General features: G+C 42.1%; 1 protein-coding gene across 1 annotated transcript; it reads left to right on the top strand.

Annotated features, from left to right (window-relative positions):
* Positions 1 to 6,551: 6,551 nt before the first annotated feature.
* LOC112084436 (uncharacterized mitochondrial protein AtMg00810-like) lies at positions 6,552 to 7,013 on the top strand. Its single transcript, XM_024153571.1, has one exon. It carries the CDS (start codon positions 6,552 to 6,554, stop codon positions 7,011 to 7,013), a length of 462 nt encoding a protein of 153 aa, XP_024009339.1.
* The last annotated feature ends 10,015 nt before the right edge of the window (positions 7,014 to 17,028 follow it).

Genomic DNA, 17,028 nt, shown 5'->3' with positions numbered 1-17,028 from the left:
AAGTCGTTTCTTATAGAGCAAACAATTAATTTAACTGCAAGGTTTGTGCTTGCACAATCATATGAGTATTATTAGTATATTTTTTGTTTTTGTGCTTCAGTTTAAGTGTTTATATCAGACGCTGATCCCATCCCATATTTGGTTGTTTTGTAGTGTAAGGAAGGAGAGGCTGCTAGACAGCTAGAGTAACCACTGTTCAATGAAATGTATAGAAGCGTCCACACAAGTTCGAGCACTAGACTCACATCAAGACCCTCTAGTATAGTTTTGTCAAATGGGCGGTGTGTCCGTGGACAAGCTCCGGTCTATATTAGTAAGGACGGGCCATGGTCACGCTTATAAATAAAATGGATGAAATGAGCTACGACCAGCTTTGTCCGCAACAAATATGGGCCAGACCATACGGACAGTGGACATGTCCAAATACTTAAAATTCTAGGTTAAATTGATTTGGGGGAAAATTATGATTTTTTTTCTTCGAGACTACACTCATCTCTCGACTGAGTCAACTCTCATCAGCTTCTCTCTGCACTTTTCTCATCTCTCTCATCAACTTTCCTCTGTAATACGGATGCACCATGGTCACGCCCATAAATAAAATGGACGAAATGGGCTACGACCAGCTTTGTCTGTAACAAATACGGGCAAGACCATATGTTTGATGAATAATGGGTTTCGATTACATTGTTGTTTTAGTAATCTGATTTGACGAGTTGTGTCTTTTAGAATCAAACTGTGTGAAACAATTTTTCATAGACAGATTCTAAATCTGAAATTGACGAGATGGGCATTTCTCTTTTGGGTTCTTACTTAGTTATAGCACTTAGCTGATGAACATGTCGTTGGAGTTATGTCTTATGTTGTTCTTCTGCATCTAATTGATTACTATTAATTAGTTATTCTCTAATTGTTTCAGAAAAATGGACTGTGGTATTACAAACTTGATGGATGAAGATAACTTTAGTCTTGAAGATATGGATCCCGAGGATGAGAGGGTACGTCAAGAGACTGCTTCTTCAGAGATAGCTGAGAAACAAAAAGGTACGAGTAGTTCTAGTCAACGACGCTCTAAGTGCTGGAAAAACTTCATAATATGAGAGAAATATGTTGATGGTAAAAATGATATTAAGTGCAAGCATTGTAATAAGACCTATTGCTTGGATCTGCGTAGAAATGGAACTAATACCTTGACTCGTCATATGAGAAGTTGTTCTAAGACTCCTGGAAGCACTCCCAAAACTAGTGTAAGAAAGCTGGATATGATGGTGTTTAGAGAGATGATTGCAGGGGCTTTGATTCAGCATAATCTCGCATACTTTTTTGTTGAGTATGAAAAGATTAGAGAGGCTTTTGCTTATGCTAATCCTGATATTGAGTTCTGGAGTAGAAATACAGCAGCAGCAGATGTCTTCAAGATTTTTGAGAAGGAAAAAAGGAAGCTCAAGAAAATTTTGACTAACATTCCGGGAAGGGTTTGTTGAATAACTAATTTATGGCGAGCTATCACTATTGAAGGTTATATCTGTCTCACAGTACACTATATCAATGTAGATTGGATTCTGAAAATGAAGATACTATATTTCATTTGTTTTTCCGATCCTCCTTACACTGGTATTGCCATATCAATGAAGCTTATTGAATTGCTGAAAGATTGGGGGTTAGAAAAGAAGGTGTCTTCTCTAACTGTGGACAATGCTTCAGCTAATGATAGCATGCAAGATTTTCTTAAGAAAAAGCTACAAAAATATCTTTTGTGCAACGGTGAATTCTTTCATGTTAGATGTTTAGCACATATCTTGAACCTAATTGTGCAAGATGGATTAGATGTGATAAGTGGAGCTTTGGAGAAAATCAGAGAGAGCGTTAAGTTTTTGAAGGGATCAGAGTCTAGGGAAAACATGTTCCAAAACTGTATGGAAACAATTGGATGTCATGAGGCTGGAGGTCTAGTTTTAGATATCTCAACTCGTTGGAATTCCACATATCTGATGCTAGAGAGAGCATTGAAGTTTAAAGATGTCTTGCTTAATCCGGCAGAAGTAGAGAAGAGTTATCAGTATTTCCCATTAGATTTGGAGTGGGAAAAGGAGATTTAATATGTAAGTTCTTGAAACCATTTGCTGAAATAACAAAGTTGATTTCGGGTTCATCATATCCCCCAGCAAACTTGTATTTTTTGCAAGTCTAGAGTATTAAAATGTGGTTGATAGATCATGAAGATTCTGATGACTTTGATATTCAAGAAATGGTGATTGCAGTGAACGAGAAATTTGACAAATACTGGGAAGAATTCAGCGATATACTTGCAACAACTGCTGTACTTGATCTAAAGCTGAAGTTTGCATTTCTAGAACTACAACACTTTGGATCCAGCCACTACTCAGTCGAAGTTGGCTCATGTGCTCAGAAAAATGGTTAAGCTTTTTGGAGCGTTTAAGAGAAACACAAGCAACATTACTACCACCACTTCACATACTTCACGAGAAATTCCATCAGGATACGATGTAAGTGTCTTCTATAATTGTTTTTAGTCTCCTTTTAATTCTTAATCTTTGTATAGTAGCTCTGGTTCTTGAAAATATAAGGTGATCATATCTAGTTTTTGTATTGATCATATTTTAGGGTTTTTATTCCTACTTTTCTCAAAAGACTGGTGGTAGTGGAAAGTCACCATTAGACACATATTTGGATGAGCCAGTGTTAGATCTGGTTTCATTTAGAAATATGAGTGTTTTGGACTATTGGAAAGACAATGCAAGTCATTTTATGGAGTTGTCAAGTATGGCTTGTGATGTGCTAAGCATTCTGATCGCAACAGTGTTGCTAATCAACATTTAGCATAGGAAGTCGAGTCCTCAACAAGTATATAAGCTGCATTTTACTTACAAATGTTCAAGCGTTGATATGTGCAAGGAATTGGTTTCGTGGTTTTGAAGAAATTGGTAAGAATTTCACATTTTTTCCAATATTATAGGTGATGAGTTCTAGCTAAATTCTTCTTTCAATTTTGTAGGTGATGAGATCGAGTTTGTTGACGAGGAGGAAAAAGAAGCATAATGTGATGGATTTTCTCAAAGTACTTAGTAGTTTGTGAACACTAATGATTTGTTATGTTAAAATTACTTAATAGTTTGTGGGTACTAATGATTTGTTATGTTAAAATTACTTAGTAGTTTTGGTTTGTTACTTTATGGTAAAAGTACTTATCAGATTCATCATTTTAGATTCTCAAATTTTCTTTTTTTTATAATAAAAATTTAAACATTCAACATGTAAATTAAACCAAAAAAAAACAGATTCCTCATTTTATAGTAGTCAAAAGATCAAATAAACATTAAGAGAATGAAAAGATGTAATCTATATTAGTAAGAAAAACAAAAGTCAATATATCAAATAAAACGTTAACAAATTAATATGGTCGGCCTGTGGAAAGACCATCTGGACATGGTCTAATTTGGGCGTGGATATTTTTTTCCCGATGCCATTACGACCAGTCCAATTATGCACATATTTGGATGAGCCAGTGTTGGATTTGGTTTCATTTAGAAGTATGAGTGTCTTGGACTATTGGAAAGACAATGCATGTCGCTTTATGGAATTGTCAAATATGGCTTGTGATGTGCTAAGCATTCCGATCGCAACAGTGGTGTCTAAAGTTAAGTTGGTTAAGAGATTACAAAAGGAAGCTGAAGATGAAAGCAGAATGAGAGGACATTCTAAATTGGGCTTAGGAGAGTTTAGGTTGCTCTAGAATTCACCCTAGATTTCTATCTTTGGCTCTTTGCTTCGGTTTGTTCTCACTAGCTTGTCTTATGTACATAGATCTAGAGAACAAATACAAGAGGCAATCTGTTGAATGATGCCATTTTGGTTTCAAACCAAACCAGAAGAAATCTAGTCAAAGAGGAGTATAAGAACGGTTGAAGACATGGAGAAAGAAGAAGCTATATCTAGCCTTTTGTAACGTCTGAGTATAAAAAGTGTAGTAGGTGTAAGCTATTAGAAAGTTGTTGCTTTTTCATTCCATGTATAAGTCTAGAATCTTGTCTTGTAATCGATTACAACTTGATGAAAATGAAAAAGACAATATGTTCAAGCTATTTGCTCTCTCTCTCTCTCTCTCTCTCTCTCTCTCTCTCTCTCTCTTTCTAAACAAATGATGAACAAGATCAAAACAGAATACTCTATTTGAAGAAGAAAAACAACATGGTATCAGAGCTCAGGATGATTCATGGAGACTCACTGAACAACATGAAGATGGTGAATCAAGAAGATTCAGCAACAAAGAAAACCAAGGTCAGAGAAACCAAGGTAATGGTTCAAAGAACCAACTCAGCAAAGACAACTCAAGCGAATCATGAACATGATGAAGAAGAGAAGAATCACATGTCCACCGCAGAACAAGGAGATGAAGAATCAAGCAAAGGAATTATTTGGCTCATTGATAGTGGATGCACAAACCTTATGACGCCAAACAAAGAAATGTTTGTGAGGCTCAACACAAACATAAATTTCCCAATAAAAGTTGGAAATTGAGCTTTGCTAATCTCAGAAGGAAAAGGAGACATTGAAGTAACAACTAAGAAAGGGAAAAAAATCATAAGAGAAGTCTTCCTTGTGCCTAACCTTGATAAGAATTTGCTAAGTGTACCGCAAATGATTACAAATGGATACAAAGTCATCTTTCAAGAAAACTATTGCATCATTCATGACAAAACTGGGAGAGAAATAGGAAAAGTCCCAATGGTAAACAAGAGCTTCCACATCAAATGGAACTCCAATGAAGAAACGGCAATGGTGGCTAAAGATAAAGTGCAGAGCTATGGCATAGAAGACTTGGACACAGGGGCTATACCAACTTGAAGATTATGCAGTCAAAAGGGTTAGTCACAGCCAAACTTCAACATAACTCAACAAGGATGTGAAAGCTGTATCATCAGCAAACACATTCGTGACTCATTTCCAAGAGATTCTGAGTCAAGAGAAATTAAGAAGCCCGAGCTCATTCACAGTGATTTGTGTGGACCGATGCAAAATACATCATTCAGCAAAGCAGGTATTTACTCACATTTATTGATGATGCTACTCGGATGGTATGGGTCTATTTTCTGAAAGTAAAGTCAGAGGTCTTCAAAACGTTTAAAAGGTTCAAAAATCTTGTTGAGAATCAAGAAAACTCTAAGATCAAAAGACTCAGAACAGACAGATGGTCAGAGTATCTATCAGGAGAATTCACCAAGTTTTTGGAAGACAGTGGCATTGAAAGGCAATTGACGGCGATTTACTCTCCACAATAGAATGGGGTTTCAGAAAGGAGAAACAAGAGCCTGGTGGAGATGGCTAGAGCAATGGTTAAAGCCAAAGGTCTTCTTCTAAAATTTTGGGCAGAAGCTGTTTGCAACGCAGCTTATGTCAAAAACAGAACACTGACTTGAGCTCTCAAGGATATAACTCCTCTTGAGCATGGATACCATCAGTTGGACACATGAAGGTATTTGGTTGCTTGTGCTATGTCCACATTCCGGGTGAGAAGAGAAGAAAATGGGATGAAAAGTCAAGAAGAGCAATATTTGTTGGATATAGCTCACAAACTAAAGGATACAGAGTATATCTCGTGGAAGAAAACAAAATAGACATCTCAAGAGATGTCATATTCGATGAAGAAAGTCAGTGGGACTGGACCAAGAAGGAAGCTGTAAAGGATTACAACATATCCATTGAAAATAAGGAAGGAGAAGAAGATCCTAGAACTGAAGATATCGAGCCAAACAATGATGAATTCGTTGATGGAGGACCAGCATCACTAAGTCCAGATCAGAGGAGTTCAGGAGGAAGTTCCGGTAGCATCACTCGCAGACATTCTTCTTACAGCTCCGTATGCAGACTTGGAGTACTCTGCTGTAATGGAAGGATGTTATAGTGGCTTAGAGGAACCATCTCTATTTGAAGAAGCAGTCAGATACAGTGAATGGAATAAAGCAATGGAAGAAGAAATCAAAATGATTGAGAAGAATGAACCATGGGAATTGGTTAAAAGACCATCAGGGAAAAACGTGGTTGGAGTGAAATGGATCTACAGACTGAAAACGGATGCAAAAAGAAATGTGGTAAGGCATAAGGCAAGATTAGTAGCAAGAGGATTTACACAGCAATATGGTGTTGATTACTTGGAAACCTTTGCTCCGGTTTCAAGACATGAAACCATCAGATTACTCATTGCAGTAGCAGCTTAAAAGGGTTGGCAACTCTTTCAACTTGATGTCAAATCTGCATTTCTAAATGGAAGACTAGAAGAAGAAATCTACGCTGAGCAGCCTCTCGGATTTTAAAGGAGGGGAAAGGAAGATTATGTTCTACTGCTGCACAAAGCTCTCTATGGACTTAAATAAGCCCCAAGAGCATGGTACTGCAGGATAGGCGAGTTCTTTCAAAGAGAGAAGTTCAAGCGAAGTGACAATGATCATGCATTATATACAAAAAAAAACAATGGAAAGATCTTGGTTGTATGTATATACGTTGATGATCTCATTGTCACAGGAGATGATGAAGGCATGGTGAGTAAATTCAAGAATGTTATGAAAAATAAGTTTGCAATGTCAGACTTGGGTCTACTGAATTACTTTCTTGGAATGGAGATTGTGCAGAAACAAGATGGCATATTTCTTTCACAAGAATCTTATGCCAAGAAGTTGTTGAAGAAATTTAACATGGAGGAATGTAAAATCATGACTACACCATTGATACCTCAACGCAAGCATCAGAAAGAACAAGAAGAATCTGCTGATAGCAAAGTCTACAGAAATCTAGTGGGAATTATGTTATATTTAACAGCTACAAGACCGGACCTGATGTTTGCTGCTTCTTACTTGTCTAGATACTTGAAGGAACCAACAACATCTCATCGCAAGGATGCACAACGAGTTTTAAGATATATCAAGGGAATGATCGACATGGGTCTATGGTTTACTAAAGCTAAAGAAGCTAGACTGATTGGTTATTCAGACAGCGATTGAGGAGGATGTAAAGAGGATTTGAAATCAACCACAAGATATTTCTTCAGTATTGGATCTGCAGTCTTTATTTGGCAAACAAGCAAGCAAGATACCATTGCTCAATCAACCTCAGAAGCAGAGTATATGGCTTTATGTGCATCATCAAACCAAGCAACATGGCTAAGAAGATTACTTGAAGACCTGCGGATCAATTCTCAAGAGGGAGTACCTATTTACTGTGATAGTCAATCTGCTATAGCGATTGTGAAGAATCCTGTTGAGCACAGAAGAACTAAACACATCCAAATCAAGTACCATGTCGTCAAGGATTATGAGAGGAATGGAGAAATTCAGTTAAAGTACTGTAAAGGAGAAGAACAGCTAGCTGATGTATTTACTAAAGCATTGAGTGGACAAAGTTTTGAGAGATTTCGTAACAACCTCGGTTTGATTCACAAAATGGCAAGTGGGACTGTTGAATGATTCCATTTTGGTTTGAAACTAAACCAGAAGAAATCTAGTCAAAGAGGAGTGTTGGTTTTGGATTTAGCCCAAATCCAGCCCACATGGTACTCTGGGCCTTCAAGCCCACAAACATGAGAGAATTGGCATCTTCTGGGAATATGCTCAACACGAGTCGGACTAAGAGAACGAGGAGATGTGGATAAGTGAAGATCGCGGAGATCTCGGAGAAGGGGATAACGTATCAACCCACAAACCTTGGATTCGTTCGGCTCGGCAAACTAGTATAAATAGGAGTTTAACACATTGTAAATTTCCTTCCATGCTGAGCCAAAAGAGCACTTTGTAAAATTATTCTTATCAATATAAAATCCAATTCGTCGAATCTTGTCTTCTCTTTTATATCGATCTTATTGAAGTTCTTGCCCAAAACCTTCCACACAAAACTAACACACTAAATTCTTGAGTGTGGATTTTAGGATCCACATTTTGGCGCCGTCTGTGGGAAAGAAACAAAAAAAATTTTTACACCAGAGACCGATTTCAAAGACAAGTAAGAACAAAATGGATCCCAGAAACACTGAGATACCTAGCCCAAAGACAAGCTCCGGCCTCGCACTAAACCCCAGCATCACAAATCGATCTGGAAGTGTCGAGATCACCGATCAACAGAGCTCGTCTGCCCAGAAACAGACGAACGAGTCGAGCATCGCAAATCCGACAACCAGCTCGACTCAAACTAGTACTTGGAGTGCGACGCAAACTATCGGCATAACCTCCGTGACGCGCACGGAGTCCAGAACGGCTCCAATGTTCACGTACTTGCGGACTTGGATGAGACCTGGAATTCCACAAGTTGGATCTAGTAGTTCAGATCAAACTGAACCCATCCGAGCTGGATCATCTCAGACAGTAACCAGTGACGACCTATTGGAATTCCGAAGGATGCTAGCCTTTCTGGCGGAACAAGCCCGCGAGCAACGAACTATCCTCGCATGAAATGAGAAAGAGATAGCCGATATGCGGCGAGAGCAGGCACGACTAACCCAAACTCAAGGCAAAGACTCAAACGATATATCCGAAGAGGAAGATCAAAGTACGCCCCCAATCTCTCGCCTGGAGTTTGGACATATCGCAATTAACAACCCGTCTACGCAGTTCGTCACTCCCCCTCGAACTAACAGCACCCAGATGTTTAGTTCGACAGTCAATCATCGAGCAATCTTTGGATCCGGACAAGCTGAAAACAAAGTGGCTGCGGCAGACGATCTTCGAGATCCACCTCAGAGCTTTCAGGCTAGCCGTAGCTCGGGCTCACCTAAACGACAAAGAAAAAGAAGCAGGCTTTTGCCGGCTCTTCACAGAAAACTAGTCAGACACACTTTAGAATGGTTCGCCGGATTGGAAGAAGGATCCATTGACAATTTCACACAACTTGCTTCAGCCTTCCTTAAGCAATATTCAGTATTCATCGTATCCAAAGCTACGGAAGCTGATCTGTGGAATTGCAAACAGAATTATCAGGAATACCTGCGATCCTATTTGACTAGGTTCAAAGAAATTAAATCCATGATATCCGACCTAAACGAGGGAGTAGCACTCTCCGCGCTCAAACAAGGGTTTTGGTTCGATTCACCTTTCAGACAGGAACTATCAGTTTACTGTCCGGTGTCTCTTAGATGACGCTCTGCACAAAGCTTCGAGCTTCACTCACTACAAGGAGGAGCAACATATCCTCCGAGAGCAATTCGAAGTCGGGTTACTAACACCCAACCTCACTGCTGCTAAAAAAGCGGCCAAAAAAGAGCCCGGCGGCAAGGGGTTGCATGCTTTCACTATCGGGAACTCGTTTAAAAAAGAGAAGAAATCCACCTATGATGCTAGCAAATTCTACACCCATCATAACAAAAAGGAACATTCTACTGAAGAATGCCGCACATTCTTAGTCAAAAAAGCTAGACTCGCCGGAAAAACCACGGAAAATGGGGAGGATCCCGAAGAGAAAAAGGAGGAGTCCGAAACTTCAACGAAAACCAAGAAAACCTCTAAAAAGAAAAGGGAGCAAGCTCCCGCAGAAGAAAATCCGAACTACCCCTCTCTAGCCCCTAAAAAGAGAATAGATCTCATATTCTGAGGGCTCAGTCAGTGCCAAAGATCTATGAAATCAGTAATCTCCCCACCACCTGCTCCCAAAAAGGATGCTACCTCGAAGGCTGAAAGTTTACAGCTGGCGGTCCGCGAGGCTGCAAAGCCTGAACCTCGCAACCCATTGCGAGTCTTAGATATTTTCGAGCCACACCGGCCTAAACACATATACTTTATATCCGGAGGTTCAAAATTCTGCCAAAATTTGGTAAACTCCATAAAAGCCTACCAAATGAGGGTCGAGACCGACAAGCGGGAGCGCGCTCCCCTACAGGGTCCCGACCACAAGATAACCTTCCTGGAGAGCGAGACGCTCAACCTAGACAAACCCTATGACGATGCTCTTGTAGTTCATCCTGACGTCGGGGGATGTAAGCTATCCAGGATAATGATCGATATTGGAAGCTCTATTGACGTGCTGTTTTACAGCGCGTACAAACAAATGGGTTACGGTGATGACACTCTATGTGGCACCAAATCACCACTTACCGGTTTCGCAGAAGAAACCACCTACTCTATGGGAACTATCACACTTCCGATAGTAGTCGGCGAAGTTCAGCAATTGACAATCTTTGAAGTTGTAGATCGCTCTGCCCCCTACAATGCCATACTCGGAAGACCCTGGCTCTATAATATGAGAGCGGTACCTTCTACATACCACCAGTGTGTGAAGTTTCAAACCATTGAAGGAGTCAAAACTCTCCGCGGAAGCCAGCGAGCCTCCAGGATGTGTTACATGACTGGCTACAAACAAATTGAGCAGTCCCCCTTGTAGCAATTACATAAACAAGATGAGCTCGTCGAAAAACAGACTAAGCGAGGGAATGACCCTACGATTCGCGATCCGCGCAAGAACCTGGTCGTTCCAGTCTGTATTGATGACAAGCACCTCGATCGAGTGGTCAACATCGGGTCAGAACTCTGTCCGCAAAGAGCTCACAAAGTTCTTTAAAGAGAATATCGCAACCTTTGCATGGTCCACAGAGGACATGCCCGGGATAGACTTACAGATAACCTCCCACAAACTAAATGTCAACCTGACTTTCAAACCAATCAAATAGAAACGCTGCAAGCTCGGCCCGTACAGAGCTAAGGCAGTAAATGACAAAGTCGATCGACTACTCAAGGTCGGTTTGATAAGGGAGGTCAAGTACTCCAACTGGCTAGCCAACCCAGTCGTTGTCAAAAAGAAAATGGGAAGTGGAGAGTCTATATGGACTTCACCGACCTTAATAAGGCATGCCCAAAAGACAGCTTTCCACTCCCACACATAGATCGACTAGTTGAAGCTATAGCCGGTCACGAACTATTCTCCTTCATGGATGTTTTCTTGGGGTATAATAAAAAACTCATGAACCCCGAAGACCAAGAAAAGACTGCATTCATAACAGACCGTGGCACATACTATTACAAAGTAATGTCATTCGGTCTAAAGAACGCATGAGCTACCTACCAACATCTAGTCAACAAAATGTTTGCCAAAAGCTCGGCAAGACTATGGAGGTCTATATCGACGACATGCTTGTCAAATCCTCGAAGGAAAAGGACCATGTCGCACAGCTTAGAGAATGCTTCACGATATTGAACCAATACAGAATGAAACTCAATCCGACCAAGTGTTCGTCAAGAGTAGCATCCGGAGAATTCCTCGGATACATATTAACATAAAGAGGAATAGAAGCTAACCCTAAACAGATTTCAACCTTCCTCGAGATGTGTTCCTCTAAAATGACAAGGGAATTCCAAAGATTAACGGGAAGAATAACAGCCCTTAACCGCTTCATTCAAGATCAACGGATAAGTGTTTACCTTTCTACCAACTGTTGAAGGGAACAAAAAGTTCCAATGGAGCGACGAGTGCAAAACAGCATTCCAACAACTCAAAGCTTATTTGAGTGAACCGCCCATCCTAGCTAAATCGGTCGAAGGAGAGCCTTTATATCTTTATATAGCCGTATCTCCTGCCGCAGTAAGCAGCGTACTCGTCCGTGAAGAGCAAAACGAGTAAAAACCCATTTACTACGTAAGTAAAACACTAGTAGATGCGTAAACCAGATATCTCGCTATAGAAAACCTAGCTCTGGAAGTCGTAATGTCAGCCAGAAAGCTACACCCGTACTTCCAATCCCATTCAATAATAGTAATGACCTCTCAGCCCTTTCCCGCTATATTACATAGTCCCAGCCAATCAGGACGCCTCGCGAAGTGGGCCATCAAGCTAAGTGAGTATGATATTGAATACAAGATCAGGACCTGCGCGAAAGCTCAAGTCCTAGCAGACTTCATCATAGAACTCACCCTAGACTCAAACGACTGGGCACCCACCAATAAAAAGTGGACACTCCACGTAGTTGGTGCATCGTCAAAACTTGGGTCCAGAGTCGGGATCAAACTTGTATCCCCAACAAATGAAATCCTCAAGCAGTCTTTCCAATTAGGATTCTCGGCCTCTAATAACGAGGCCGAGTACGAGGCCCTCATAGCCGGTCTCAGACAAGCGCTCGGAATAAGAGCCCCAGAGATAAGTGCCTTCAGTGATTCACGACTAGTTACTAGCTAATTCCATGGCGACTATGTAGCAAAAGATGAGCGGATGGAAGCATACTTAAAGGTCGTACGACAAATAACAGAACAATTCAGTTCGTTCGAACTAACCAAGATTTGTTGGGGAGAAAACACCTCCGCTGACACTTTGGCAGCTTTAGAATCTACTTCTGACCTGCTGGTTAAAAGAGTAATCCCCGTAGAACGGATTGAGAAACCAAGCATTGACGTAACTCCCAAAGCAGTCAATGTTATTACTGCCACCGACGAAGCGGGACCATCCAACAGAGTCGAGGCGGAAACTACCGAGAATCGGTCTGATACACCGCCATCCAAACCAAGTAACGAGCTCCCCGATCCTGAGGATCAGTTCGCTCCTGCCCCAAAACCAGAAGATGAACCAGACGACTGCAAAGAGTTCTTAGGCAGACCAGACTGTAGAACCCCAATCATGGAGTACATTCAGAACGGCACAACTCCCTCTAACAAATGGGTGGCAAGAAAACTTAAAGCCTAAAGTGCCCGGTACTGCATAATGGAGGACAAGCTTTACAAACGTATCTTAATAGAGCCTTACTTGCTATGTGTACACGGTATCAAGACCCTGACAATTATGGCTGAAATCCACGAAGAAGTGTGCGGAAGCTACTCCGGAGAACGAGCTATGGCGGTCCACATCAAAAGACAAGGATACTTCTGGCCTACCAAAATTCCGAACTGCGAAAACTATTCTACGAAGTGCGACAAATACCAAAGGCATGTACCCATGATCCATCAACCAGCTGACAAGTTGTCCTCAATATCTGCGCCCTATCCATTCATGAGATGGTCAATGGACGTAGTAAAACTGTTAGTTGTTTCGGTCGTGCCAGAGTCCGCTTCCTACTCGTCCTATCCAATTACTTCACCAAATGGATAGAAGCCAAAGCATATCAACAGATCACTGGAAAGCAAGTCGAAAACTTTGTTTGGAAAAATTGTAGTTTGCAGACACGGGCTCCCGTACGAGATCGTAACAGACAACGGGATGAACTTAACGTCCATAAAGTTCACGAGATTCTGCAACACTTGGAAGATCAAACTCACATCCTCCACACCCCAGTACCCGCAAGGGAACGGACATGCGGAGGCTGCGAACAAAAACTGTCCTGCAAGAAGAGGCTAGACTCAAAAAAATCCCGATGGAGTGAAGAACTCTCGGGAGTACTCTGGGCGTATAGAACTACATCCCACATAGCAACCGGTGAAACCCCCTTTTCCTTAGCTTACGGCATAGAAGCCGTGATACCAGCTGAAGCATCAGTACCAAGTATTTGTCAGACTTTTTTCTGGAAAACGGAGAACTCAATGAAGAAATGCTAAGAGATCGGCTAGATATGATCGAAGAACAAAGAAATCGAGCTCTAGTCCGTATTCAGAATTACCAGCAGGACGTTGCTCGCTACTACAATTCCGGTGTAAAACAACGGTGCTTTAACGTTGGCGACTTTGTTCTACGCAAGGTATTCGACAACACTAAGGAATGAGGTGCCGGTAAGCTGGGCACTAACTGGGAAAGCCCATATAGGATCACGGAGATAATGCGCAACGGTGTCTATAAGCTCGCAAACACCAGAACCGGAGTGCCAAAGATAAAACCCTCGAATGTTATGAATCTCAAATGTTACCACCTCTAAGACCCAACAATAATCAAACTACGTTCAGGCTTGATCTCTTGACGGGTACGTAAGCAGTTCGACACTGAGTCCAGCCACCATTTTTTCTACATACTTAGTCAAGTTCTAAATCTTGTAAGAATGTATGTAACCTTGCTTTTGTGAATAAAAACCCTTATTCCAAAACTCCCTCATTTCAAGATCTCTTAAAATGATCTCATAGCCTGAGGCCCAAAGCCCGCTAAGTAATGATTGAGGCGAACAATCTCAACTTTCGCTATCATTTCGGGTAATTTACAATTAGCCTCTTGAAAAGGCCATCATAGTATATATCTCGTAGCTTGCTTATTGACGACGAATTCTATCAAAGTCAAATAAAGTCGCTATTCGCAGTAAATTATCATAAGTTGATCTAAACAAAGCGATTATCTAGCTTGTAGCTCGCTGAGTAACTTGGCGCGTACAAAATAAAAGTTACTATCACAGTTCGTTACTCGCAATCCTATATCATTACATGATCTCTTCAAAACGATCATATGGTCATTACTTCGGCATTAAACCCTAATTCGAAATCGCAATGTGAAACTAGTTGATTCAAGCAGACTAAAAGAGTGAACAAAATCGAAAAAGGAAGTCATCGCAAGAAATCAAGCAAGCAAATATAAATTAAGCCCCCTCCAGGCTAAAAAGATCGAGTAACAAAAGGATTAAATCCTCCCGGGTACCAAAGTACTAGAATAAAAGTGCGAACAGATAAAAAGCAAGGCCTTATAGGCACTCGAGTTCAAAGAAAAATAAAAGGAGGTGCTTAAACAGAAGGTGGATCACTCCTTAGGCTCATTCTTGATCCCTTCCTTCTCCACCATCGGGTCAGCAATGGGTTGCCCGCCAGTTCGCCACTGCCTCCCGCCGCAGCATTACTCCCAAACTGATTCAGCCCGAGCAGAACCTGCGTTACCGGATCTATCTCCATCGGCCTCACAGACGTCTCTGAAATCTGGGGAAGATCGAGCTTAGCAAGAGAAAAGTCAGATACCTCTGCTGTGGCGTATTTTTCGTTAAGCACGGGAATCTTTTCCTCGAGACGGGCTTGCTCTTTTGGTGCCTTAAGGACGCCACTGATGAGGTCTGTGTGAGCCAAAACTCGCACAACCAAAGATTTGTAAGGAAAAACTAAGGGATCCGAAATTTCTAGGGTAATCGCAAGAACAGTAAGATCAAAAGAAGGTTTTGTTTGCTGTGAAAGTGTTTAGGTCTTATTGCTCTCGAGTTGTGAAAAGTTACATAATGAATCGTAGAGATATCCTATTTATACTAACTTCTTAAACCGCCTAGCCAAGAATCTCGGGAGAGATTTTCGGAATATTTCCCTATCGTTTCGTGCGGCCACCGTCATAATACTTTGCTTAAGGTTTCTATGGGCTTTCGTCTTTCAAAGCCTCGGTTCGGCCCAATTGTGGAAGAAATCAGCTCGACTCATTCTCCTTCTTATGCGGCTCGGCCCATCTGCTTTCTCGCACGGCTCGGCCCCTTCACTCTCTTGCACAGTTCGGTCCATCGAACATCTCTCGCGCGGCTCGGTTCACCTACCTCCTCCTTACGGCTCGGCCCGTTCACAGCTCGGCCCATTCCTCTCGCGCACGGCTCGGTCCACTCGTCTTGGTGAGCACGGCTCGGCCCATCTGTTTCGTGGAACAGCTCGGCCCATATTTGGTGGGTAGTTGTTCCTTCTTGCCGTATCAGTTTTCTCCAATACTTAATCATTTTTTAGATGGTTTTATCCGCTTGGGGTGAAACCGACCCCAACAAGGTCCTTGAGGAGGACTACGTTCGATTCCACCTCTTGAAGCTCAGCCTCGTACGCCGCCTCATTCTTGTTATTTTCCCATTTGTCCTTAAAAGAGTGAAAAAAATGACCAAGTACCTTTCCGCAATTCCCGCTTCGCAGCTCGAACAGCACGCCTAGCCTCCTCAATCCTCTGCACCCTTGCAGCGAAGTCGTCAGCACGACGAGCAGCAGAACTCGCCGATGTCTTGGCCGCGCGGAGCGGAATGTCCAGGCGTTTTTCCTTCTCTTCGTCGCTCTTGACCTTCAAAGAAAGATTGAACACAGTCTTCTTCATCTCCTCTAGCTCATCGAAAGTAGGCATTGCCAGGGATCGGTTCTCAAGCACGGCAGAGTACTCATTGCTAGCCTCAAGAGCCTAACCAAGAAAAAAATAAAAGTCTGTAAGTACAATGGGACATCAAACCAATGAGTTGGCCATCATCTTGATGTAGGTTGCACGCTCCACCATATCCCGTACCGGAGGCAGCACGCAGCCTAAAGGTTTGAGTTTCCGAAACAGGAAGGCCACTCCCTCGGAGTCGTCGGCAATAGGACAGCCCTTAGTATGGGATCGTGCCTCCCGACCCATTTGAAGCATTTGACTTCCTTTCCGAAGTCCGATCCTCCACCCTTGGTTTCTTGGGCCGAGAAGTATTTTCTGTCTCCTGAGAGCTGATGGAGACAGTCCGATGCATTGGATCGATGGGGAAACCTACAGCTGGATTTTCGTAAGCTCCGGAAACCTGCTCGAATGCCTCGTTCACAGCCTCCCAAATTTGGCTAGTTTGAACAGATCCAGAGCTCCCGGCTGGAGCCTTGCTCTTCTTTGCTTTCTCGGCTTCGCGAGCTGACGGTCTTCAAGGCATGTCTCTTCAGGGGCGTTGAATCAGAGGTCGAGAATTGCTTGAAGAAGAAGCATTGGGAACATCCTGATTCTCGGTATCTAAGAAAAGATATCCAACCGTAAGGCGTCACAACAAAGTGAAAACATGGTTAAAACAAAACAGAGAAAGACTCGAACTCACAAATTGGGATTCGATGAAAATTGGCCGGACGACTAATTGAGGGCGGATTTAATGGATCGATCTCGAAGTTCGGAGCAACAACTGGATTCGGGGGAATAGCGGGATCGGCGGCAGCAGTCTGCAGAGCGTTCCGAATCCTCTCCTTGGTAAAGTTATGCCACGAGCAATCACCGTCTCGCAGAGTCCTCAGCAGCGCGTTATCTTCGTCAACCTTTGGCGGGATAACTGTGAAACAAAAAGGAGGCAAAAGGTTAGTGAAGCGAGCAACTAAGGATAAGAACTATCCCTAGATGCCTAATGCTAACCAACTTTTGGAGCCCCGACAGTGGGCAAGCGGCAAAAATCAAATGATCCGACCGAATGATCATTAACCCTAA

Source organism: Eutrema salsugineum, unplaced genomic scaffold (assembly GCF_000478725.1).
Source record: "Eutrema salsugineum unplaced genomic scaffold, Eutsalg1_0 scaffold_4, whole genome shotgun sequence".
NCBI lineage: Eukaryota > Viridiplantae > Streptophyta > Magnoliopsida > Brassicales > Brassicaceae > Eutrema > Eutrema salsugineum.
Note: the sequence above shows the minus strand (reverse complement) of the source record. Positions and strands in the feature narration are given on the sequence as shown.